The 24,758-nt window shown below is 34.3% G+C and overlaps 1 protein-coding gene across 3 annotated transcripts in view; it reads left to right on the top strand.

The window, feature by feature from the left end:
* Nucleotides 1-24,758, top strand: part of Fnbp1l (formin binding protein 1 like) — a 121,238-nt gene that overhangs the window by 74,380 nt on the left and 22,100 nt on the right. For all 3 annotated transcript variants that reach the window (XM_063254466.1, XM_063254469.1, XM_063254474.1), the window contains exons 3-8: nt 9,117-9,170; nt 10,366-10,513; nt 11,558-11,620; nt 18,569-18,673; nt 20,984-21,112; nt 22,954-23,100. In XM_063254466.1, the coding sequence (XP_063110536.1) occupies nt 9,117-9,170; nt 10,366-10,513; nt 11,558-11,620; nt 18,569-18,673; nt 20,984-21,112; nt 22,954-23,100 (646 nt within the window). The remainder of the gene's footprint in view (nt 1-9,116; nt 9,171-10,365; nt 10,514-11,557; nt 11,621-18,568; nt 18,674-20,983; nt 21,113-22,953; nt 23,101-24,758) is intronic.

Below are 24,758 nucleotides of genomic sequence, written 5' to 3' on the forward strand. Positions count from 1 at the left end.
ATGTTGCTGAAGTTTGTTATTCTAACAGTTTTTTAGTGGAAATCTTTAAGTCTTCTGTGTAAAGCATCATATCATTTGCAAATAATGATATTTTGAGTTCTTTTCCTATATGTGTCTCTCTTATTTCTTTCTCTTGCCTAATTGTTCTAGCTAATGCTTCAAGTACTGAGTTGAATAGAAGAGGTGATAGTAGACATTCTTATCTTAATCTTGGTTTTAAGGGAAATACTTTTAATTTTTCTCCATTTATTATGATGTGGGCTATTGGTTTGTTATATGTAGCTTTTTGTCATATTGAGGTATGGCCCTTAATATCTGTTTTTCTCTGAAGGGATGTTGGATTTTGAGAAAGCCTTTTCTACATCTGTTGATATGAGCATAAAGTTTTTGACGTAGCTTCTGGGTGTGTGATATATTGCATCTATTGACTTACGTATGTTGAGCCATCTTTGCATCTCTGCAAGGGGATGAAACCTGCTTGATCATGATGTATGGTTTTTTTTTTTTTTGGTACCAGGAATTGAACTCATTACCTTGCTCTTGCCAGGCAGATGCTTAGCCACTGAGCTTAATTCCTAGTCCGATGTATGATCGTTTTGATAATGTGCTGCATTCTCTTTGTTAATACCTTGTTGAAGATTTTTGCAAATATGTTAATTAAGGAGGTTGACCTATAGTTTTCTTTGTTAGTTGGGTTTTGAGATCCCATAAATGAATTTGTGATCAGAATGATACGCTTCCATAAATGATTTTGGGATCATTTCATCCCTTTCAATTTCTTAAAGAGCATGAGGTGTATTGATGATATAACATCTTTAAAGGTTTTTTAGTATTCAGTAGTGAATCTGTCAGGTCCCCCCCCCCTTTGTATCAGGAATTGAAATCATGATCTCAGGGTTGCTGGCAGTCACTGTGCCACTGAGCTATATCCCTGGCCCTTGGTGCTACCTTTTTTAGTTGGCATATTCTTTATTACTATGTCAATTTCATTGCTTGTTATTGGGTTGTTAAGCATATTTATACCTTGTTGGGTTAATTTTGGTAGTTTGTATATGTCTAGGAATCTGTCTGTTTCTTCAAAATTTGCTAATTTGTTGGAATATAATTTTTCAAAGTACTTATTAACTATTCTCTCAGTATCTACAGTATCTATTGTGATTTCCTCTTTTTCTAAGTGCATTGGTGTGAGTCCTTTTTAGTCTGAATTTCATTGATTTCCACTTTCATCTGTAAAATTTCCTTCCTTAATTTGGAATTGAGCTGGTTTGTTTTGTTTGTCAAGTATCTTAAGATTTCTCTTAAGGTGGTCTACTTGAGCTTGCTCCTAATGTGAACATTGATTGTTGATAAATTTTTGTCTTAGAACTGCTTTCATAGTGTCTCAGAGGTTTTGGTGCATTGTACTGTCATCGTTACTATCTTCCAGAAATTTTAAAATTTCTTCTATAACCCATTGGTTGTTCAGGAGCATACTGTTAATTTTCTAGATTCTTTTTTGTCTTTTCTGAAATTTCTTGTCATTGATTTCTGTTTTCATTGCAGAATGGTTGGATAGCATGCATGCAGTAATTTTTGTTCTTTTATATTCACTTAAGCAGGCTTTGTGGTTTAGCATGTAATCTTTTTTTTTTTTTTAAACTACCATAGGCTGAAAAGAACATACATTCTGTTATAGAGGGATGGAGTATTCTGTTTATATCCATTAAGTCCGTATCTTCAAAGGTGTGGTTTAGTTCTAAAATTCTTTATTAGTTTTGTTTAGTTCATCGCTTTGTGAAAGTGGAGTGTTATAATTCCCCCACTGTGAATCTGTTAGTGTTTGATTTTTTAATTTCAGCAGTTTTCATGAAAATTGGCACTTTAGTATTCAGTGTATATGTATTTGTCAATTTTATCCTTCTGTCAGATTGTTCCCTTAACTAGTATGTAGTGACCTTTGTCTCTTCTAATCTGTTTTAGCTTAAAGTTTACCATATCTGATATTAGAAATGCTACTCCTGCTTGTTTTCAGATTCAGGAAAACAACAAATGCAAAGAATGTTGTTTTCCATCATTTAGTTTTTAGTCTATGAATATCTTTTTGGATTAGATGAGTTTATTAAATGCAACAGATTGTTGCACTTGTTTTTTGATTTAATCTTTTAGTCTGTGTCTTTTCTTTGGAGAATCGAGGCCATTAACATTGACATATATTACTGTGATGTGTTCATTATTTACTATCATTGTCTTCTTTGTCTGTTGGCCTGACCTTTGTTTTTCTTCTGCTGTTTTTGTTGATTTTTATCCATTGATCTCACTAGTTTCCTCTGTGTTATAATTTCTGTCAAGAATATTTTTAAGTATTTTCTTTAGAGCATTTATTATCTTCTGAGCTGGCCTTTTTCATGGAAGTACCTTATTTCTCTTTTGAAGGACAGTTTTGCTAGACAAGTAAATCTGATTAGTAAAACTATTAGAAGGTATAATTAGGATATGGGGGAAAAAATAAAAAACTAAAACACAGCCTTGTTTTTCTTCTTTTGGTGGGTGAGTTGGCTTTATTCTTCCAGAGCAGACTGACTTTCTCTGTACATGGCAGGAAATGTTAGTCACCAGTAGTGCCAATTTCATGTCTCAAGAGTTTCAGCTCTAAGACTGTGCTTAACAGGTTCAAAGGCATAAAAATTCCAAAAGGAGCTAGTTATGTTGACACACTCCTGTGTAATCCCAGAACTCTGGAAGGAAGAGGCAGAAAGATTGCAAGTTTGAGCCCAGTCTGGACAATTTAGCATGACCTTGTGTCAGAATAAGACATAAAAAGAACTAGGGATGTAGGTCAGTACAAAGAACCATTTTATCCTCACCCCCAGTTTTTTTTCCAGAAACTCTTTGACCAAATCAAATTCACTTTTCTGTCTCTGGATCATTTTAACTGCCCACAAATAGGGCCATTTGTATTAATCTGGCAGTTATAGGTAGGCTATTACATGTAAGGGAGGGCATTTCAGAAAAAAGGATTATAATCAGTCCCAGGTTTGTAATGTTACTCTGCCAGAAGAATGATTTTTATCTTATTTTACTATAAATAGAATATTGAGTACCTGTTAAGCAGTAATTAGAACTGAGATCAGTGTTAAAAGGTTGAAAATGTAGAGATGATTCTCAGTCTTTTAAGATGTTTGAGACTTTCTGACCCACTTCCCCGCTGCTTTTCTTATTCTCTTCCCCAGTCTTTCAAGTCCTGTCCTCCTTTTCTGATGGGGTGTGGGAGGGGTCCTCCCATATCACCTTCGGTAGCCTAAAACGTGAAGCTTAAAGTTCAGTAGCTGGGATATGAGTTTGTGTGCCACTGTATCTGACATTTTAAAAGATATTTTATAGTCCAGCATAGTTTAATTTTAAAAATTTATTTTATTTAAAATTTATTATTATTGTTATTACTATTTTGTGGTAATGAGGACCCAGGGCCTTCTCACTGAGGTACAGCTTCAATCCTTTTTATTTTTATTTTGAGACAGGGTCATGTTGAATCTTAGCTCAGTTGCCCAGGCTGACCTTGAACTTGAAATCCTCTTTCCTCAGTCTTCCAGTGTTCTGGGAGGATTAGAGATGTGCACCACCATGCTCAGCTAAAACATTTGTTACTGTACATTAATTATAAAAAATATAATGGTCTTGGCATATGCATGTAACATACTGTTTCACCTCCTTTTTTTTTTTTTTTTTTTACATTAGTACCAGGGATCGAACTCACGACTGCCTGCTTGCAAGGCAGGTGCTTATGCCGCTGAGCTAAACCCCCAGCCTCATCTCCTTATTAACTCTCCTCTCTTTCTTTTCCCTGACCCTTGTTCTCATCTCTAATAATTTTTTTTTTTTTTTTTTTTTTTTTTGTCTTTTTCCTTTTTATCGGTACCGGGGATCGAACTCACGACTGCCTGCTTACAAGGCAGGCGCTTATACCGCTGAGCTAAATCCCCAGCCCCCTCATCTCTAATAACTGCTTTTTTGATTTTCTTGTCATATCTCCCATCCCCTATCTCTCATATGAGGAAAAAATGTGATATTTGACTTTCTTTTTTTGTTTGTTTGTATCTTTCTTTCTTTTCTTCTTTTTTTTTTTTAGACAAAGTCTCACTTTGTAGCTCAAACTGATCTTGAATTCACTGTGATTCCAGCACCTGGGAAGCTGAGACAGGGGAATTTTCAGTTCTAGGGCAGTTCTGAGCTCACAGTGAGTTCAGGCTAGTCAAGACTACAAATTTAGACCCTGTCTTTTTTTTTTTTTTTTAAATTTTATTTAAGGAGAAAAAGAAAAAAAAAAACCAGAAAAAGGTTACAAGTTATACAGAATTTCAGAAAGAATAAACAGTAGGAAGTCGCCAGTTAATAGATTACATATTGTTATCTTAGAAATAGTTGTTCAAATTACAAAATTAAAGCGTATAAAGTGGACTTTCAAACAGTGAGACTGCAAACAGTTTTGTTCAATGATCCAACAAAACTCAGTAATATGGTTATCTATCTTATACACTTAAATATATATGCAGTTATATCCTTTAGAGCACATTCTTTTCCTTTCTTTTGTACAATGACAATTACACCTTTTGGGTTTTATTACTCCCACAGTTCTTATTACTTTTTTTTTTGAAGAGAGTAAAACCAAATGTGACATAACAGAACAAGTCAGTCAAATCAAAAGGATGGACATAATAGATAATGTAAAAACAAAATACAAGGTGATCAACAATGGTTACCATACTGCTTCTTGCTATCTTAAAAAGAATTGCCTATATGATCAGTTATAATAAAATTGAGCTAAACAGTAAAGAATAAAACCAAAACATTAGAGACATTACAGGACTTTAAAAGAAGGTAATAGTCAACCAGAATGGGCGTCCTGTATGCCTCATACAGGCTGGGGTCCTGTAAGCCTCATATATCTGAGTATCTTTACCTTTTGCTAAATTAGGGAAATTCTCTTGGATTATTTCTGTGAATAGCTTTTGTAGTCCATTTGTTTGTGTCCCTACTTCTTCTTTTATGTTCTTAATTCTTAAGTTATAGATCCTCTTATCATCTTCAAGCCTTTGTATTATTGCTGTTTGTTTTCTTGTTATTTTTAAGAAGTTTTTCATTTCATGCTCCCACATTACAAATCTACCCTCCAGTTCAGATAACCTATCCTTAGTTTCTTTCAAGCTTTTATGCCAGCTTTCAATAGAGTTTTTAGTTTCCTGGTAATCTCTTTGAACCTGCTTCATGTATTCTATGTTTTCTCCATCAAACAATTCTCCCCTTTTTTTCTGTTCTTCCATTCCACTGTCTGTTTTTTCTTGGGCAGTGCTTAGCATTTCTCTAACTATTCTACTTATATCTTGCTTTATTTCATTAAATACTTCTCTTTTGAACTTGTCTATGAGGCTCCGGAGATATCACTTTATGTCTGTTGGTGCCGTGTCTGTATTGCATGTTTTTTTTCCTAATTCTCCTTTGCATTCACCTTTCCTGGATCAGTGTTCTCAGGATTGAGGACTGAGGACCCTTTCTTGTTGCTTCGTCTTCCCATACTTTTTGTTCCTTCCACACAAGTGAATATAGGAGGCCCAATTTTTTTCTCTTTGTTAGTTACAGTTTGTTTGAATTGTGCCAGCTAGGTGTTCCCGCCCATTGCAGTGTACTAGGGAGACACAGACCTGGGTAGCCTCTGCTGGGCCCGCCCCTCCAGGTTAACCTACTGAAGCTTCACTGCTAGGTTGCACCTCCAGACTCTGGGACCTGGTTTGGGCTAGCCTACCTGGTCTCAGTCAGCGGTGTCACGGAGGCCAGGCACTCCCCATCAATCCTGCTTGAGAGGGGAATATGCGACTAAAATTAGTTCAGTGTCTTGTTCAGTATGTCCTTTGCTGAAGCCTCCTACTCTATGAAAGGGTCCCCGTTCCGCTTACTCACCGCAAGTCGATGTAGGGCTCCCTGCCAGTCCTGTTCTCAACTCTGTTTGCCGATTCCCACTCTCAGAGTTTTTGTGCATCCGTCTCTCTGCCATGCTGATTTGGATGCAGCAGCGGCAGCAAGAAATTCAAATCGCGGCTTCCAATGGCACGGGATCCAGCTTCTGTGCTGAGATTTTATCTGTTCCTGTTATAGCACCGGGATTGCGTTTCCAGTTGGTTTCTCTTAGCTTAGTTCATTCCTGGGTCGGCAGGGTATATCTCCCCTTGCTTAGGACTCCTCACACTACCCCATTCCTAGATTTTATGCGTGGTATCTCAGAGAGCTTCTGTAGCTGCTCCTATCTATCTGCCATGTTCTCCCGGAAGTTTAGACTGTGTCTTAAAAACCAAAAAACATGTCCTAGCATTTTAATGTTGATATTAAACTTTCATCAACTATGTACATAAGTTGCTTTACTAATGATATGTCATACACTAAAAAGAAGTTTTACATAAGTAGGGAGTTGCAGCTTTTTAAAAAAATCTTGGTTAATGTGTCAACAGCTTTCACAAATACTTGTCATTCTGTAACACTTGTCAAATTTGTAAATGATGGTGAAATTGAAACAGTATCTTCTGGGGGAAAACAAAACAAAACCCTCAAAACCTCTGCAGAGTGGGGACAGCCACCTCTAAGCCTCTCTTTTGGCCTGCACAGGGGAGAGAACCAGGCCTCACAAGGAGGTGATCTCTACCTGGAAACCAGCACCATGCACAAGCCTTTGCCAGAGTGGGGACAGCCACCTCCAAGCCTTTCTTCATGAGTCAGTGCCATTCGCGGACTGCTTAGGGAGAGTTTGAAGACTGTAGGATGCTGCCCAGTTAGTTAGTTACCTAGTAATTTCTGAATTCTGTGAATAGGTTTTGGTACCTGTTTTATTATCTTTGATGAATTGGCTCTGGGGCTTTCCTCTCCCCATTTTCCCCCTTCCCTTCCTTCTCTTTCCTCCTTCCTCCCCTTTTCTCCCTGTCTTCCCTTAGTCCTCCCTTCTTTTTCCTCTCCCTCTTTATCCCTTTTCTCCTACTACTTGTACTTGGGATTGGATCAAGGGTCTATCACTAAGTTATACCTTTATTCCCTACCCCCCACCCAGAACTCTTCTGTTTTAAAAAGGGCTTGTCTTCAGTGACAGTTCTGGTAGGTCTTCTGACTTTTAAAAGCTTTTTGGGCCTTATGTCCCAACTACTGAATTCTGCTGTTTATCTTTGTTGATACAGGGCAAAAGCAGCCATACACAATACTAAATATGAATGAGTATGGTGCTCGTGGTAAGATTTTGTTTACAACCATGGGTGGTAGATCATAGTTTGTTTATCTGTTCTGTCTGAATGCTCTTCCTTATTGACCTTGTATCTTCATTGTTACATGTATGTCCCTATGTTATAAGTAGCAGCCTTATCATTTCATACCTTATGAGTAGCCTTGTCCACATTCATTGTTTTGTCTCAGATATTGGAATCAAATTTAGGATGGGTTTTGGCTTTCCCTGTTTCCAGTAATGTGCCCATGGGCTAGTTAACATCTGAATCCTGTAAATCAGGGCTAATAATAGCTCTTTGCAGTTGTTGCAAACATAATATAAAGAAGAGTTTAGCATAAAGATGGGCAAATAATAGATGGTAGTTCCTGTTGTTTTTATTGTCTTCACATATATTGACTCATTTCTGGATCTTGATCACAAAAAAATTTCTTCCAAGGTACAGTTTTTTAGTGCATATCCTTGTTGGTCATTTTATGTCACCATTTTATTGTATGAGTAAGCATTTAACTGCCAGTAAGAGTCTTCTGACAGGAAGTTTAGAAGAAGGGGATTCTAGAGCTGTTGTATCAGGGCATTTTCATGAACCTTTTGGTTACAAAATATTACTGTAGTTTTGAGTTTCCTGTCCTCATGCATCTGTAGCCAAAGAAATGAAAAAATGGGAAGGAGAAGGGGTTTCCTTGTAAAATTTTCTTTTTATAGTAAAAATTATCCTTTAAAATGTTAATTAGGAAGTAAAATCTATAGGAATTAAATACATTAAGGAAGGAGAAACTTGAGAGAGTATAGGATGATCACCAAATTTTTGTCTTACACGTGTAGACTTTAGAATACTTGATGGTTCATTAATAGGAGAATATTTGTAAAAAAAGATAAATTTCATTTTAGACTGATGAATTTGAGGCACGTGAAGTAGGTGGACAGCCTACCCAGTACCATTCCTCTTTCTATCATGATTTGAGGTACAATTTATGTGCTATAAACCTCCTTAAAATTATACAGTACAGTGTTTTTTTGGTTTTGTTAGCGTACTTACAGTGTTAGGCGGTCATCACTGTGTCTAACTTTAGCATGTTTTTGTCATCCTCAAAAGAAACCCTGTACCCATCAGTAGTCATTTCCTCTTTCTCCAGGCATGGACAAACACTAATCTATGTTCTGTCTCTCTGGATTTAAATAATCTAAATAATTCTTAAGTTCATTATGTCTTCCTTATCTTTCTTTTTGAGTTTTTTTCTTTTTTAAAAAAATTTTATTTAAGGAGAAAAAGAAAAACAGAAAAAGGGTGCAAGTTATATAGAATTTCAGAAAAAATAAACAGTAGTCCACATACTAGTTTTTCTCTGATTGCATAAAGATTACAGTAGCATTTTAGTTTAAGAATGTAGAGAACAGACAGACTGTTTAGGAAAGAGAATTTAAGAGGTCACGGAATGATTTTCATATAAAATATTGGGTTGTGGAAGATGGTGACCAACTTTTATTCCTTTAGTATTTCCTTCCACATTTGCTTACATATTATCTTAGTATTAAAATCCCCGATTTGCAAAACAAAAGAACATTCTTTGAAATGTGTCTTGTACTGTTAGTTTCAGATACTGAGTACTTTTTCATGTTCTTCCTCTTTTCTTGTTTGATAGTATAATCAACTAAATTGTTATGATTACACTCATATAAATACAAAAATAAGTTAGCTACCTTAGTAGTAGTTTAAAAATAAAACATCATGTATTTGTTTTGTTAATGGTAGTAGATGATCACATTAATTTTGTTTTATATCGTGAAATTCTTGATTTTTTTATTTGGAAACTTTTGGAATATATAAATTCAAACCAGATGTTATTGATGAATTTATAATTTTCTAAAAATCTTCCTTCTGTAGAAATCTGGTTAAGAAGTACTGTCCTAAACGTTCATCCAAAGATGAAGAGCCAAGGTAAATTTTATATCTCTTTATTATTATATAATAAAAATTAAAAAATTTTGTTAATATTTAGTAAAACTGTTGAATTCCTGTAAACACATTTTGAAAGTGTTTTTTTTTAAAAAAATCAATGTTTATGAAAGAGAAAAGTACTATTTATCGTATAAGAATAAATCTTAATCAACAGTTTTAAGTGGAGATTTCCAAATAAGATATAGACTAAGGCTCCACTTGAATAATGTAGTCACCAGAAGAAAAGATTTTCCTCATATTTTATTTTGTTGTCAGCTTTTAGGGTGTTGCTTTTATTCTAGGTGATAAAACAATTTGGTTGATTGATTTACAGGGATTATGAAAATAGATTTTCAGGGTAAGTTTTGAATGCTGAATAAAAGATGAGGAATTGCTTATGAGCTTTTTTAGCAGTTTTAAACAGGTATATGTAGATAACTGTAAGATGCAGAAGAGGTCTTAGACTTAAGAAACAACTTTGTATGTAGCTGTCATTGGTTAGGATTCTTAGATTTGCTGTTAATAGGGTCCTGTCAGAGCTGTCAGCCTTCAGTTGTGAGTGTTCCTTCCTGTATTCAAAGTAGATTTATACATTTTAACACAATGATTCTCTTTGTTTCTCTTTTTTCCCCTCCACACACATTTTTACCCTTATTTTTGACCCTTTTATCCCTCTTTGGTGCCAACCATAATGGCTCTTCACTCCCCTTCAGGATGTGGGCAGGCATACAGGCAGCTGCATCCAGAGCTGATAGCAAAGTTGTTCTGTAGATCAGCCATCGAGATGCATTTGAGTGGTATGATTGGCAGGTTCTGTCCTCGAGAGCAAGCACATCATCTCTGCAACAGGTTGAACTGCCAAGCCTAGGAATCCAACCAAGTTCATTCCCAAGCTCAGGCCAGTCAGTTGGCAACCTAAGAGATTCCACTATACCAAAAGAGCCTGCAGGTAGTATTCTTACTATTTTTTGATCCCAAATAGCCCTTTATTTATAAATTAAAGGCTACTGAAAGATATATAAAAATGTACAACTTAAGTTTAATATAGGATACTTTTCATATAAAATTAATTTAGAATTAGCAGTTTGGATTTAGGTTGAGTATGTTACAATTTGTCAAGTGTTACGCTTAATCATTACCAAGATATTTATAATGGAAAGAAAAATAAATTTCACCTTTTTCAATGTTTTGCCAGGTTTACCTCGTGTATAGCCTTTTTTAACATCCTTAATGAGTTAAATGACTATGCAGGACAGCGAGAGGTAGTAGCAGAAGAAATGGCACACAGAGTATATGGTGAATTAATGAGATACGCTCATGATCTGAAAACTGAAAGAAAAATGGTAATTCTTTTTTATTCAATTATAATAGTTTTATGAACTACCTTCACAAACAGTTATGTTGCTTTTGAAATGTATGTTCAGTATAAATGGATTTAAATTCCTTCAAGCTAGAAAATTATTTGTAAGACATTCTTTCTACTTCATCAGCCTTTTTTTTCTTCCTCTGTCTCTCTCTCTCTCTGAGCCGTTTGGGATTTAAGATGACTTGGCAAAGTATAGAACATGATTCAAATCCAGTCTATTGCCTATTTTTGTTCCTAGTTCCCATAATCTAAGAAAGATTTTTTTTTTTTTTTTACAATTTTAGATGGTTGAAAAAAAGTCAAGAGACTATTTTATGGCATGTGAAAATTATATAAAATTTAAATCTCCACAATGTTTTTTTGGATCACTCATATTTATTAGCTTACATATTGCCCGTGGATGCTTTTGATTTACATCAGTAAAGTTGAATGTGGCCTGGAATCTTAAAATATTTATTTTTATGAACCTTTATGGAAAATCTTTGTCAGGCGAGGTATAGTGGTTCGTGCCTGTAATCTTACCCCTCTGAAGGGTGAGGAAGGAGGATTGCAAATTCTAGCCGAACCTGAGCAATTTAGCTTCTGTGAGGACTTTGTCTCAAAATAAAAATTAAAGAAGAATTTGAGATAATACAAAAGCCCTTGGTTCATCTCTTTTGCAAGACAAAACAATCTGTGTGCTATGACAAAAGTCTGGGATTTAGCTCATTTTGAAGGCCCTGAGTTCAGTCTCCAAAACAATAACAACAACAACAAAATCACCAAAATGAAATTCTTTGTTGGCCTTGCTGAAAATGCTTTTTATTTCTCTAGGTTTTTCATCAATTTGAAAGGCTATAAAGTACTGAAAGAATATCCTGTAAAACACATTTTGCTTGAGTTTTGTTTTACTGTTTCTAAGTCTTGATAAAATTATATAATTAGTATTTTGAAAAAACACAGAGAAAAGACTTTTTTGGAACTTTAAAATTTGGTATTTAAAATGTGTTCATTTGTTTTGTTGGTGGTGTTTATAATCTAGCATCTTCAAGAAGGACGAAAAGCTCAGCAGTACCTTGACATGTGCTGGAAACAGATGGATAATGTAAGTTACATTGTTTTTCATGGTTAACATAAGATTTTGGTTACCCCTCAGTCACTCCTAAATTCTGTTAAGCTTTACATCTGAGTTTAATATTTTCAGTGTATTATTCATAATTTGACTTTTTTTTTTTTTTTTAACATTTAACCAATACAGTGTTAATGGAGGATGTAGGTCATTTTTCTTTTTTTTTTTTTCTATATGACTATAGTGCTTATATGAGCACTCTGTTATTATTCTAAACATTTAGGGAGATTCTTTTGGACTTTTGAATGCAGTTACTATAAACTATTAATAAAGGACAGAAGTAGTAGACTAACAGTGTTACATTGTAGAAGATCATTTGAGTGTGGAAAAAACCAAGATATTAGTTCTACTTTTTCTTAGCACTTGATTTCTCTTGACTTCATTTTTAACCAACTTCATTTTGAACTAGGTTATATGAGGTATTTCTTGAAGTTCAGTTATTACATAGTTCTAAAAAATGCTGCTAATATTGTAGGAGAACAAAAAGCAATAACAAACTTTTTTAAGGCAAAACTACAAAAGCATAATAATTTATTTAAAATTTTTCCTAAGGTGCTTGCTAATGTGATTTTTTTTTTCTTCAAAGTTCTGGTATATAGTAATTTGAAAAACAAGATTTCCACATGAAACACTGTATACTCTTTACTTAAGAGGCATTAAATGATGTATATTGCATAAAACATTCTTTTTTTAGTTATATGTAGTCATTCATACCTGTAATCTCAACACTGGGAAGAAAAGATACTCTTTTTAAACCTTCAATTTTGCAAGCAGTTTCTTTTTTACTGATGTGTTTTTATATATGTACAATATATTCCTTGAGAATTTGCCAAAGCAAGTTTTTCATGTTAGTTTAATGTATGACTGTTAGAAAAATGACTGTAAGATGGAGATCTTAAAAATTCATGCATATATTTGGCAGAGTTTTCAGTCTTATCAAAAAATGCATATTCAAGACCTGGGTGTGGTAGTACATACCTATAATTCCAGCACTTGGGAGGCTGAGGCAGGAGAATCCTTCAAATTCAAGGCCAGTCTTTGACCCTGTCTCAGAAAACAAACTCAAACCCCCCCAAAAACATTTTCAAAGCTTTGATTAAATTTCTGTTATCTATATAACTGATATTGGTAAAAGGTTCTATTCACCAATGCTGATTAAGAATTGAATTTGGGGGCTGGAGGTTTAGCTCAGCAGCATAAGCGCCTGACTTGCAAGCAGGCAGTCGTGAGCTCGATCCCCTGTACCGATAAAAAGGAAAAAGACAAAAAAAAAAAAAAAAAAAAGAATTGAATATATTGTGGGCTGGGGATTTAGCTCAGCGGGCAGCATAAGCCTCTGCCTGGCAAGTACAAGGTCATGAGTTCAATCCTCAGTATCACAAAAAAAAAAAAAAAAAAAAAAAAAAGAATTGAATGTTTTAATAGTCTATTTCATTTTTGTTTGATTTTCTACTTGGTTTTAGCAAGAGTTAGGGAATATTTTTACTGATTAAATTGTAATTGCATTCACTAGCATCCTTAGTATCTGCCACATAGTGCATTTGTATGCTTATGTGATGGCATTTGCACAAAATAATAGACTTCTACACTCAAGAGATATTCACTGACTCCTTTAGCAATTGGTGTTGACACAAATCATTGTTGATAATATGTGCCGACTTGTCTTTAAAACAATAGTAGTTATTAAGAAAAAGTTACAGAGGTCATAAATAAGAGAGAAACTTCAAAAACATAGAGACATTTTCTTCCAGCCATTAGTGATATTGTGAAAAAATTTATTAAAAGTATCCTTTATATGCACTGGGCTCTGAATGTATAAAAGTAAATATGATTGGTTCTAATTTTCAAGGAGCCTGCAGTCTAGTGAAGGAGATAGCAAATATAATTTCTATTTAATGTATATAATAGACATAGGATCCTGTTCTTTAGTTCTGTCTTCCTGTTTAACCAAGAAAATAAAATTGTCAAATTTCTAACAGGTTTGAACTAATTTAGAGGTAATATAAAGAACTGGGAAAACAGGTTGAATCAATGGTAGAGTATTGAAAATTTATGGGGAAAAATAAAAGTTAATCCCAGAATAAACAAAATTGGCAAAAATGACATTTAAGGTGAGAACCGAAGAAAAGCCGTCTGTAAAGATTTTGAAGGAATGGTTGTAGATTAAGAAGCATCAGTGATGCCAGGTCCGTCAGTTAGGTATTTCCAGGTTAGAGATCATACACATTTCCACTAACAGAGCTCAGAAATGGATCAGTTTAGAAATTAAGCTGGTAATTCAACAGTGTCACCAAGGTTGAATGACCTCCTTTGTCTGTCTGTCTGTCCGCTTTGCCATCTTGGTCACTTAGGCTTGTTTCTTCAGTCTTGTGCCCTTAGAATCAATAGTTGTCTTAAGCAGAAGATACCATATCCTCAGTTAAGCTACACCAGGAGCCAAGCAAAAGGGATCATTTATTTTCTAACTGTCCCCTTTCATCAGAGAAATAAAACTTCCTTAGAAACCCCCCAGCAGATTTCCTCATGAGTACCATTAATGGGATTAGACCAAGCTGTGGGAAGACTAGGGTAACAAGTGACAGCTATTTTCAGCCTCTGTTAGCAGGCAAATGGCTTCTGCCACAAAAAACTTGAAGAGTCTCTTTGAGAGGGATGCCCTATATTGTATAATGCCCTATATTGTATAATTTTAGGGAAGCAGTATTTTTAATTCTGTTGATGTAGCATATAGCTACCCTCAATTTAAAAATACAGCTCTGAGTTTCAGAGATTGGATGTGGAAACGTAATCTTAATTTTCAATAGGAAAATGACATTCTATTATTGTGCTTAGCCAGACATTTTTATGTGCTTTGAAGAAACTGTAGGTATAACATTTGGGAGGGGTTCTCATACTAGTCAAAATACTAAGTAAGGTCTACATTTAAACAATTTTATAAAAAAATTTCAGAGTGCATTCATTATAGAGTATATCTAGGTTTTGTTTGTTTTGTTTTATTTCCTTATCTTTTTAAGACAGGGTTTTACTGTGCAGTTCAGGCTGGCCTTAAACTCACTTTGTAGCCCAGGCTGATCCCAAACTTGCAGCAGTCTTCCTGCCTCAGCCTCCGTAGTGTTAGTAATATAGTTGCCACCATACCTGGCTATCTAGATCTGACTATATGTTAAGCTGAAATCTTTTGACTACAAATCCCTAGATAGAATGATTTTTTTTTTTTTAAATTATGTTTTAAACTCTTTGGTATTTGGAAGAAAGAGAAATCTCTGTTAGGAACCTAAGGATAAAAAAAGAATTAAGTTATATAATGTACAGGTACAAATTCCCTATGATGAATGTGATTGTTTGTATACCTAAAATGTTCCAGTAAACTTAATAATAAAAAAACAGAGCAATAGATTCATGAATTGATATAGTAGCATTTGAAAAAACGAGGAAAGGGGTTTTGGAATATGGTGGCTTACCTGGCATGGTATTTGCTAAAGACTTGTATTCTAGTATATGGGGTCAAAAGTTATGTTTTAGCTGTATTTATTGTTAGGACTTGGAACTGAGACCATTGTATAAAATTTGAACCTCTGAAAGACTAAATTTTTAGCAAAAATAAATAGGAACCCTACCTACTGAGCAAGAGACATATCAAAGAAATTATCTCATTCTGCAGATCAAGGGGGAGGTATGCTGTGAGAAACTTAAAATTCTTGGCCTTGTAGTCATGAGGTTTGGGTTCCAGATTTGCACTATTTGTAATCATAAGTTATAAGAAATTATAACTGATTCTAAAATGGTAAATACAAAATGTTAAGATCTTTTGCTTTATTCTTTTGAGCACTTAGAATACAGATAGCAAGACATTTATTTTCTAGATAGAAATTTAGAAAAGGTTTCTCTGGGGAATCTAAGCAGCTAGAAAAGGGAGAAGAAAAGTATAGTGTTATCAGGGTTTTCCCAAGGAAATTCCCCAAGAGTTTTACCTAGGAATGACCATACAAGCCTACTTACAGAGCTTTCAGTCAGCTTTCTAAAGACAAGCATACACAACTGGGCATAATGGTACATACCTATAATTCCAGAGTTCTGGGAGGTTGGGGCAGAAGGATTGCAAGTTTGAACCTAGTTTGGGTAATTCAGCAACGTTAGCAAGATACTGTTCTGAAATTTAAAAAAGAGACTAGGGAAGTAGATCAGTGCAAAGTCCCCAGCATAAGGCTACGCCCCTGAGTTTAATCCCCAGTAAACACACACACACACACACACACACACACTGTCACACACTCTCTCTCCCTCTCTCTCTCTCATTCACTTTCAAGGATCCTTAGACATTTGAATAAAGTGTTTAAATGTATATCAGAGACAAAAACTAAGGTAACTGATATTCAGCAAAAAAAAAAAAAAAAAAAAAAAAGCAATTTAGCAGAAACCTTGACCATGAAAGGAAATAAGGATTAAAATGCAGCAATTTAGTAATTTAGTGAGACTGTGTCTTTAAAAGGAGGTTCAGGGACTGGAAATGTTACACAGTGTGAAGATTTTTGGTTCAATCTCTAGGACTGTAAAGAGAAATATACGAAAGATTAAAAAAAACAACATCCACAATTGTTATTGATATTCTTAAGGGAAATAGAGGAAATAATACATCCATGAAATAAAGGTAAGGTACTAAGGAACATAAAGAATGAAAAAATAAATTTATGGTAGCAAAATGAAGACACCTCTAGAAAAAGTGAAAGATAAAATTGAAGAAATCTCTAAAATGACAGATTGAAAATGTGAAAATTAATAAAATGAGAGGGCTCACCTAGTCGGTTTATTTTCAAAATAGTAAAACATCCTTAAAAAGAAAATGGACAAAAAAAAGTCCTCCAAATTGAAAGACATAAGTTTCTAAATGGAAAACATTTCATAGGTGCACAGCACACTGGTTCAATGTCAAAACCCGTTATGAGATTTCACATAGAGTAATCGCACCAGCCACCAGAGAACAAAAGAAAATAAACATGCTTTATACAGTGGATCAAAAATGAAAATGGGATTGGATAGTCATAGGAATCCAGAAAATACTATTTTAAATTTTGATTTCCAAAGTTCAATTACAACTGATGGTAAAGGGACTTTTAGTCATGGAAACTCAAAAAAATACCTTTCACAAGCTGTCTCCTGGGAAGCTACTGCTAAATGTGTTCTGGCTAAATGAGGAATTGAAGCTGGAAAGGGGAAAGAATGGAACTAGGAAATAGGAAACCCTTATAAGAGAATCGAGCAATCTTCAGGATAATGAAAACTGGAAATTCCAGAGAGACAGCCATGCTGCAGCAGAGCTGAGGAAGGGGGATGGTGGAAGATGGTCCACCCTGGGCAGTACAGTTTTGGGGCTGCATTTTTTTTTTTTTGGAAGAGAATAAATGAAATAAAACAGAATAGAGTCAATCAAAACAAAGGGGTGAATGTGGTTCATAACTTAAAAACAGAATACAAAGAGATCAATAATGGCTACCATAGTGTTTCTTGTTATCTTCAGAAGAATTGCCCATACCAGCAGGGACAATAAAATCAAACAAAATAGTATAGAATAAAACCAATAAAAACAAAACAATGGGTAATAGTAAAACCACAGTTACTACACTGTTACTAAAGTAGTTGCTTATACCAGCAGACATGATATAATCAAACAAAACAAAACAATAGAATCAGTTGGGCTTCAAATCAAGCTAATCAAAAATGGCTACTATAATATATTTTGTTATCTTTGAAATAGCTGTCCATGCCATCAAATATTATAAGATTAGACAAACTGGAACTATAAAATGAAACTAGACAGAACAATGAAAACAATATGGGTTTCAAATTACAATAATAGATTAACAATGATCACTGCCTTCCCTTTTTAGACATTTCCTCCTCTTTGGGGCTGCATTATTGGGCAAAAAGAAAATTATATTGTAACAATTTACTTCATTTTAACATGGAAAAGATTCAAGTACATTGAAATAGGAATGTTTTTCTCATTTTAATTTTCACTTTAAATAAGTTAACATTCAGGTATGTTGGAGGGCGGCACAAAGTCTAACTAGGCACTGCAGCTGTGCTCTATGCCTACTGGGTTATAGGTTCAAATTTAAGGAAGTTAGAAGCCTTTGGGAGATTGAATCATGAAACTAAAAATGATAGAAGTTTTCATGTGTTAGAATTAACCATGAAGAAATTTAAACAACTGGGGGAAACAGGGGTTGCATGAAAGATAATTGCATTGAAAACCAGGCTTACCTCAGAAAACATGGTCTACTTGCGAATAGCTTATACAAAGTAATTTGAATTGAATAAAAACATTTTTTAAAAATCTAGATTTGAAGGGGCTGGGGATTTAGCTCAGTGGCATAAACACCTGCCTTACAAGCAGGCAGGTGGTCATGAGTTTGATCCCCAGTACCGATAAAAAGATTAAAAAAAAAAAATCTAGGTTTGGAACAGTGGTATTTCAGGGACATCCAACAGAAGCAGCATGAAACCATTTTGGGAGGCACACTTTCACCTCTCAAGTTAGACTAGAGTCTTACTAAAAAGTATAAAAGCCAACCTACGAAACATCCAGTAAAAACCTACCAATGAAACAAACACCAGACCGAAAAAGACCTGCTGAAGATGAGCATATAAAAACTTACAAATAACATACATTTTTAAATTGATTGAGGTATGTAATAAGTATTAATCATGCTCTTTTCTTCACATCTGTAATTATTGTAGTATTTAAGGCACAAATAGATACCTATAATAACAAAATTTAGTTTGTGATTTTGAAAGAACAAATTTTATTTTTAGTGTACAGTTCACTTGTATACAATATAAAGTGGCAGCATTTTAAAGTTACTGCTTAAATGGGTTGTCTAATTTTATTTTCTTGGTGTTGACATTTTAACTTTTTTTAAACAGAGTAAAAAGAAGTTTGAAAGGGAATGTAGAGAGGCAGAAAAGGCACAACAGAGTTACGAAAGATTGGATAATGATACTAATGCAACCAAGGCAGATGTTGAAAAGGTAAGAAAGAAGTCATACCATTTGTATCAGTGTTAGAAGTTCCTTGAGATACACTGCTTCTAAATCTAAAATATACAAATATTTCCTTACTGCTCTGTGAAATAATGTTACTTTGTGTATTATAATATTTTAGCTGCATTTAAAATGCACAGGTAAGAAACAGTTGCTACTAAAACTGAATTTCTGTTCTATTCCAAAATAGGCTAGAAAGCCTAAGATTTGGCCATCAGGTATGCCAATATAGTGTGCTTTGCCAACTTTACTGAAGAGAATACATAATAAAACTGTCAAAAATGTCTGATATTAGCTGGCTGTTTACTTTGGAAAAACTGAATCTTTTGTCACTGATTGTGGGCCAGATGTTTATAGGATAGCTTCTTGACAAGATTAGCTCTGTAACTGCTGCTACTGCTAAACTTCCCCAGTCCCATTGCTATGCTCTTTATCTCAGGACATTTGACACACTGATAAGACTGAAATGTTGGGGTTTTGAAATATAAGTGAACTTTACTACGTTGTATATACACTAAAGAACTACCATTAATTATGTTATCTCCTTTGGATTCTATGATTCCCTAAAGAATTGATTGAGAAAAAATGAAGAGAAGAATAGTTTATTTCTTGACTTCCATTTTCTTTGCCAATTAAAAACATGGAAACCTTAAATTCATATAAATTCCAGGTTACAATTACAAGTCTTTTAGCATAACTCATGATGCATCTGTATTTTCAGTGATTTAAACCTTGACTAATGGTAAGTTCTCTATAATTAGAAATGTATGGTCTTGGGACAATCTGCCTTTTTTTTTTTTTTTTAAGCATTAACATTTTCTTAAATTGGCTTCACTCATGTCTCTTATTTGGTTTTTGAGATACCATAGAAAAAACATCAAATCTAATTGTTTTTTCTAATAGCTTTAGATACTTGCAGTAAATTCTCTGCTCCTAGAAAAACCATTATATTTCAATTATTCCACATATGAAATAGCTTTGTTATCAGCGTTTATAGCTTCTTTTTTTTATGCTCATGTGTTTGCAGTTCTTTTTTAAGTATTAGAGAATTAGGGGAGGCTTCAGTTGTTTTAGTTCCTGGCCTTTTCTTCCTGTATACTGATGGAGCTTCTGCCTCAAACTGTGGGATCACAGTCAGTTACTTGGAGCTGGAAAAGTTCCCCTTGACAGAATCATGAGGTCTTGTGGTAGAGAATTTGTATTTCTCTATTCCACCATGGTTTGTGGTAGAAAGAGAAAAAGAGAAGGGTAAATGATTGTGTTCTTTGGGTTCCAAGTTGGAACTTCTTGTGTAGTTTTCTACGAAGATACTCTGGGCCTTAATGTTTAGTCTTCAGAATACTTATTTAAGAAATCTTTTAAATGTACTTTGGATTGAGTGGGGTTTTATGGGCATTTCTGAGATTTTTGACTATCACATTTTTCCTTAGGTTCTTTCTGAGTTAAAAAGATCTAATTTATAGACTACTGTCAGAAGGTCAGGGAACTACATATATAGAAACTGGAATTATAATAGTGAGATATATTCAGTGTGCTTTGCAGTTTACAAAGCCCTACTGTGTAAAATCATTTATTCTTTGGAACTACAAAAAAAAATTGAGCACAATTCCTATTTTTTTCTTATTTTAGAATAGTTGATTCGTTTAGACTATACTCCAGTATATCTAGAGTTAACAATTTGTGCTTATACTCTAATATTCTTACAAACATAGATACTACTACTTCAGATACTACATGGATGACATTCCTATGGATAATATGACTTTCTACTAGAAATCGAGAACAGAATTACTATTCTAAATAAGTATTATTTCAATATCTGGGGTTTTGTAGAGATGTAATTTACATTATTCAAAAGTCGCATTTTTGTCATTCGTTGATTTAGTGTCATATTCTAATTATATAGAAATATTTTACTAACAGTTTCAACTATTCTTGAAGCTGTTTTTCTTTTGTTCTGAATAAAAGCATTCTGTTTAAGCTGTAATGTCATTTATTTACTTATTTTCTGTGGATTTTATAAAAAGAGTCTATTTAAATGGATTATCACCAGCAAGAAGGGCAGTTATAATAGGAGGGAGAATTTTGCAACATGAAGACCATTCTGACTATTGTGTTTGCATGCATCTCCTTAAAACTTAAATAATAATCAGTAGTATGAGAGAGATCACTTTGTTAGTCTTGGAATGTTGAGTGTTGGCTTCTGCATCTATATGATCTAGTTTTGGGATAATTTTCAGAAAGTGAATTTCTGTGGCTTTGCTGTTTTTGGTGATGATTTGACTAACTTCCTTCTAGGCCAAACAGCAGTTGAACCTGCGTACACATATGGCTGATGAGAATAAAAATGAATATGCTGCACAGTTACAGAACTTTAATGGAGAACAACACAAACATTTCTACATAGTGATTCCTCAGATTTACAAGGTAAATTGGTAAATTTTAGGTATCTGAAGTTAATCTAGTTTTAGAGTTGGAAAAGCTACTCTTTTTTTTTTTTTTTTAAGGAAAAAAGCAAAACGGAAAAAAGTAGAAATAATACAGAATTTTTAAAAAACCAGTAAGAAATCACTAGTTGATAAATTACATATTGTCATCTTAAAAGTAGTTGCTCATCACAAAATCAAAGCATAAAAAATAGACAAACAATGACAGTACAAATCATTCTGTTTGTTGAACTAACAAAAACTTAGTAGTATGGTTATCTGTTTTGCACACTTAACATACATACAGTTATATCCTTTAGAGCACTTTTGGAAAAGCTAGTCTTTAAATGTAAAACATAAATTTAGTATTTTTATTTTTTGCTGTTTGGGGGCTAGACCACTGAGCTGCTTCCCCCTATCCCCATGCTTAAATTTTTTCAAATTTACTAGTCACTAAAGTTAGTGATCAGAGATTTCTGTATGGTTACACATTTGAAAAGTAAGATTTTCCTGTTAAATCACAAATACTTCTGTGTGTTTTTAAATTAGTGTTATTAAGAAATAGCCACTAAAACAGTGACATTTTTGAAGTAAGTTTTAAATCTGTACCATCAAGTATTTTGACCTTCTAGGAAGAATTCATTGAAATTGTATATTGTAATCTGTTCAACTAGAATTGGGATGTACTATACCAGAATCATCAGCACTGGCAGAATCAGGTGGCAGAAATAAATCTTCCAAAATTATTCACTAGCTTCATTTTTGCTTGTTTGTCTTGCTGGCAAGACAAATAACAGTTTGATATAGTTATAATATATTATAATTATAATTCAGGCCTTATCAGTCCTGTCTGGCATAAGTTAATGATAGCAGTTGCCAAATAGTTAAAAAACCCTAGAATTTTGAGGATTAAATTTTATTACTACCTTTTTTATAAAGAACAGAAATCAGAAGACGAGGGTATAGGAAGCAGTATTGAATGAAAAGGTAGCTAAGGGAGAATGGAGATTAGGTAGAAAGAATGTCAACTCAAGTATACTGCATTTGTTTTCTGAAGCAAGGTGCAAGTACTGAGGAAGCGTACTATAAAGATGGGAGACTAGAGCTGGGTATTAGATTCTGGTTATGTAGTCCAAAATGTCAAGCCTACCAGTCCTTACTCTGTGATGCTTTTGTAGGCTGACTAGTTAAGTCTTCATATTCTGGGGGAGAAATTAACTTGGAGATAAACTCCCTCTGTGATTTGGACCCTGATCTTTTCATTTTGAGCTTGATGTGGGGTAGCTTTGCCATTTTGTGATGTGCAGAGCTGTAGGTGGTAGAGTGTGTGGGTACGTGTTTGTGTGTGTGGGTACCTTTTTGTATGTAATCAACTGTGGACATTTGATTCAGCCAGTTATTACCAAAATATTCTAACTAATATAAAGGATTAGAAGTCTCAGACTTGTATACATCATAGACTAATTGCTTAAAAAATTGATGCCAGAATTTTGTCTTCAAATCACACTTTTTCTGGAAACATAAATAATAAGAACTACTCCAGAGACAAAAAGTTGGGAAAGGAAAGACACAGGGAATTGGTAGCCTGGAAGCAGTTCTGATAGAAGACTTGAAAGCCATTGTTACTTGATTTTTTAGATGTATAAAAGCCTTATTTTCTTCTTTTTCTTTCATGATTTAGCAGGATTCAGATTTTAAGTGTCATGTCCATAAAAACTTGTTAAAAGATACTAAAACAACTGTATGATTATTAGAGTAGAAATCTTTATTTTGGGAGGAGATCATTAATGCTCTTTCAGAATAAGAAAATTGTTTTTATTTTTAAAATTTTCTGATTATTAGCAACTACAAGAAATGGACGAACGAAGGACTGTTAAACTGAGTGAGTGTTACAGAGGATTTGCAGACTCAGAGCGCAAGGTTATTCCCATCATTTCAAAATGTTTGGAAGGAATGATTCTTGCAGCAAAATCAGTCGATGAAAGACGAGTAAGTGCTATATAAGTGACTTTAAATAAATGCATTTGGTTTTGATGTGCATTTATAATGAAATTGACTTGGAAAAGAAGTAATCTATTGGGTGCTTGATTCTGTTATACTCTGTAGAAGAGAATTTTATAGGACTTCAGGATCATTGTAACTTAAGGATCATTGTGCTAAAATTCTGAGCCCCTCTCCCAAAATTTACAAAAAGTCATCTTGTTTCCCTACTAATTTTTCATTTCTAATCTAAGAGTATAACATGTGAATTGTGTGTTACAAATTGTATTATGCTCTTCGTTCAATTCAATGAAAGTTTAGAGAAGGATATGGTCAAATGGATCCACAGTTGTCAGAGTTGATTTTAACAAAGGAGTTAGTTGGTACTTGGGCTGGACCAAGAAATGTGAGTAGCATATGGAATAATGACTCATGAAGGGGAGCAAAGAGGACATTCTGAGTAGGGGAAACAGTGTAGTCCTGCCCTCCTTGAGGAAGTAAATCCAATCATATTTTGTCTTGACTAAAGTATAGTAGAATCTATGGTTGTTTCTCAATAAATATTGAGCAACTGAAAAGCATGGTTGACAGAAACAGAAGACATGGGAAGAGCAAGACAAAAGTAGTAGTTTTGGCTAGGTGTGATGCACATCTGTAATTCCAGCATTCTGAGAGGCCGAGGCAGGAAAATCCGACGTTTGGGCCCAGCTTGGACAACTGAACAACTTAATGAGACTCTGTCAGAATTTAATTTAATTTTTTAAAGAGAATAAAACTAAACAAAATAAAATAGAATAAAGCCAATCAAAACTATATAGTGAAAGTGATACAGGACTTCAAAACAGTATAACAGAAAATCAACAATGGCTACTATAATGCCTCTTGTTATCTTCAAAATTGCTACCCATACCATCAGACATAACAATCAAACAAGAATAAAACCAATCAAAGTGGAAAATTAAATAAAACAACAATAAAATAGAAGAAAATGAAACAATCAGAACAATACTGGATTTCAAAAACAAGACGGAGGGAAATTCCCCCATAGTTGCTATGTTGGTTATGGTTATCTTCTTAATAGATGCTAAGACTAGTGGCCTTGGACCTGCAAAGTCAATCAAATAATACAAACATTAAGTTGTTTCTGTTTCTCAGTTGCTATCAACTCAGCCTGTCCTCTGAATCACCCAGTTACTTCCCAGGCCCAGAATGACTTATGCCAGTTGCTTAAGGGATGAGGGGCCGGTGCTCTTGTCTCCCAGCCCCCATGCCAGTTAGCTTATGGGAGGGCGAAGTGGCTTCTTGTATTCTTCCCAGGCCCAGCATGGCTTATGTTGGCCCTGAATTTAAAGAAAAAAGCGGGGGGTGGGGGTGGGGGTGTCAATGTAAAGGCCCTGGTTTTCAATCCCCAGTACCACAGACACACAAATGAGGATATCGCTTTCCTAATAGATGATTTGTCAAGAACTGCTAGGCAAGCTGGGCATAGTAATGTACGCCTATAATTTTGTCATGCTGGAAGGCAGGAGGAATGCAAGTTTGTGGACCCTGTCTTTTAAAAAAAAAAATAGAAGAAGAAATGGCTGAGGATGTAAATCAGGGTAAATGTTCTGGGTTATATCCTCATCCCCTCCCTGAAAAAATCAAAACAAAAACCTAACCATGTT

Source organism: Cavia porcellus, unplaced genomic scaffold (genome assembly GCF_034190915.1).
Source record: "Cavia porcellus strain 051 isolate PalLab524CR breed Dunkin Hartley unplaced genomic scaffold, mCavPor4.1 scaffold_1, whole genome shotgun sequence".
Taxonomy (NCBI): domain Eukaryota; kingdom Metazoa; phylum Chordata; class Mammalia; order Rodentia; family Caviidae; genus Cavia; species Cavia porcellus.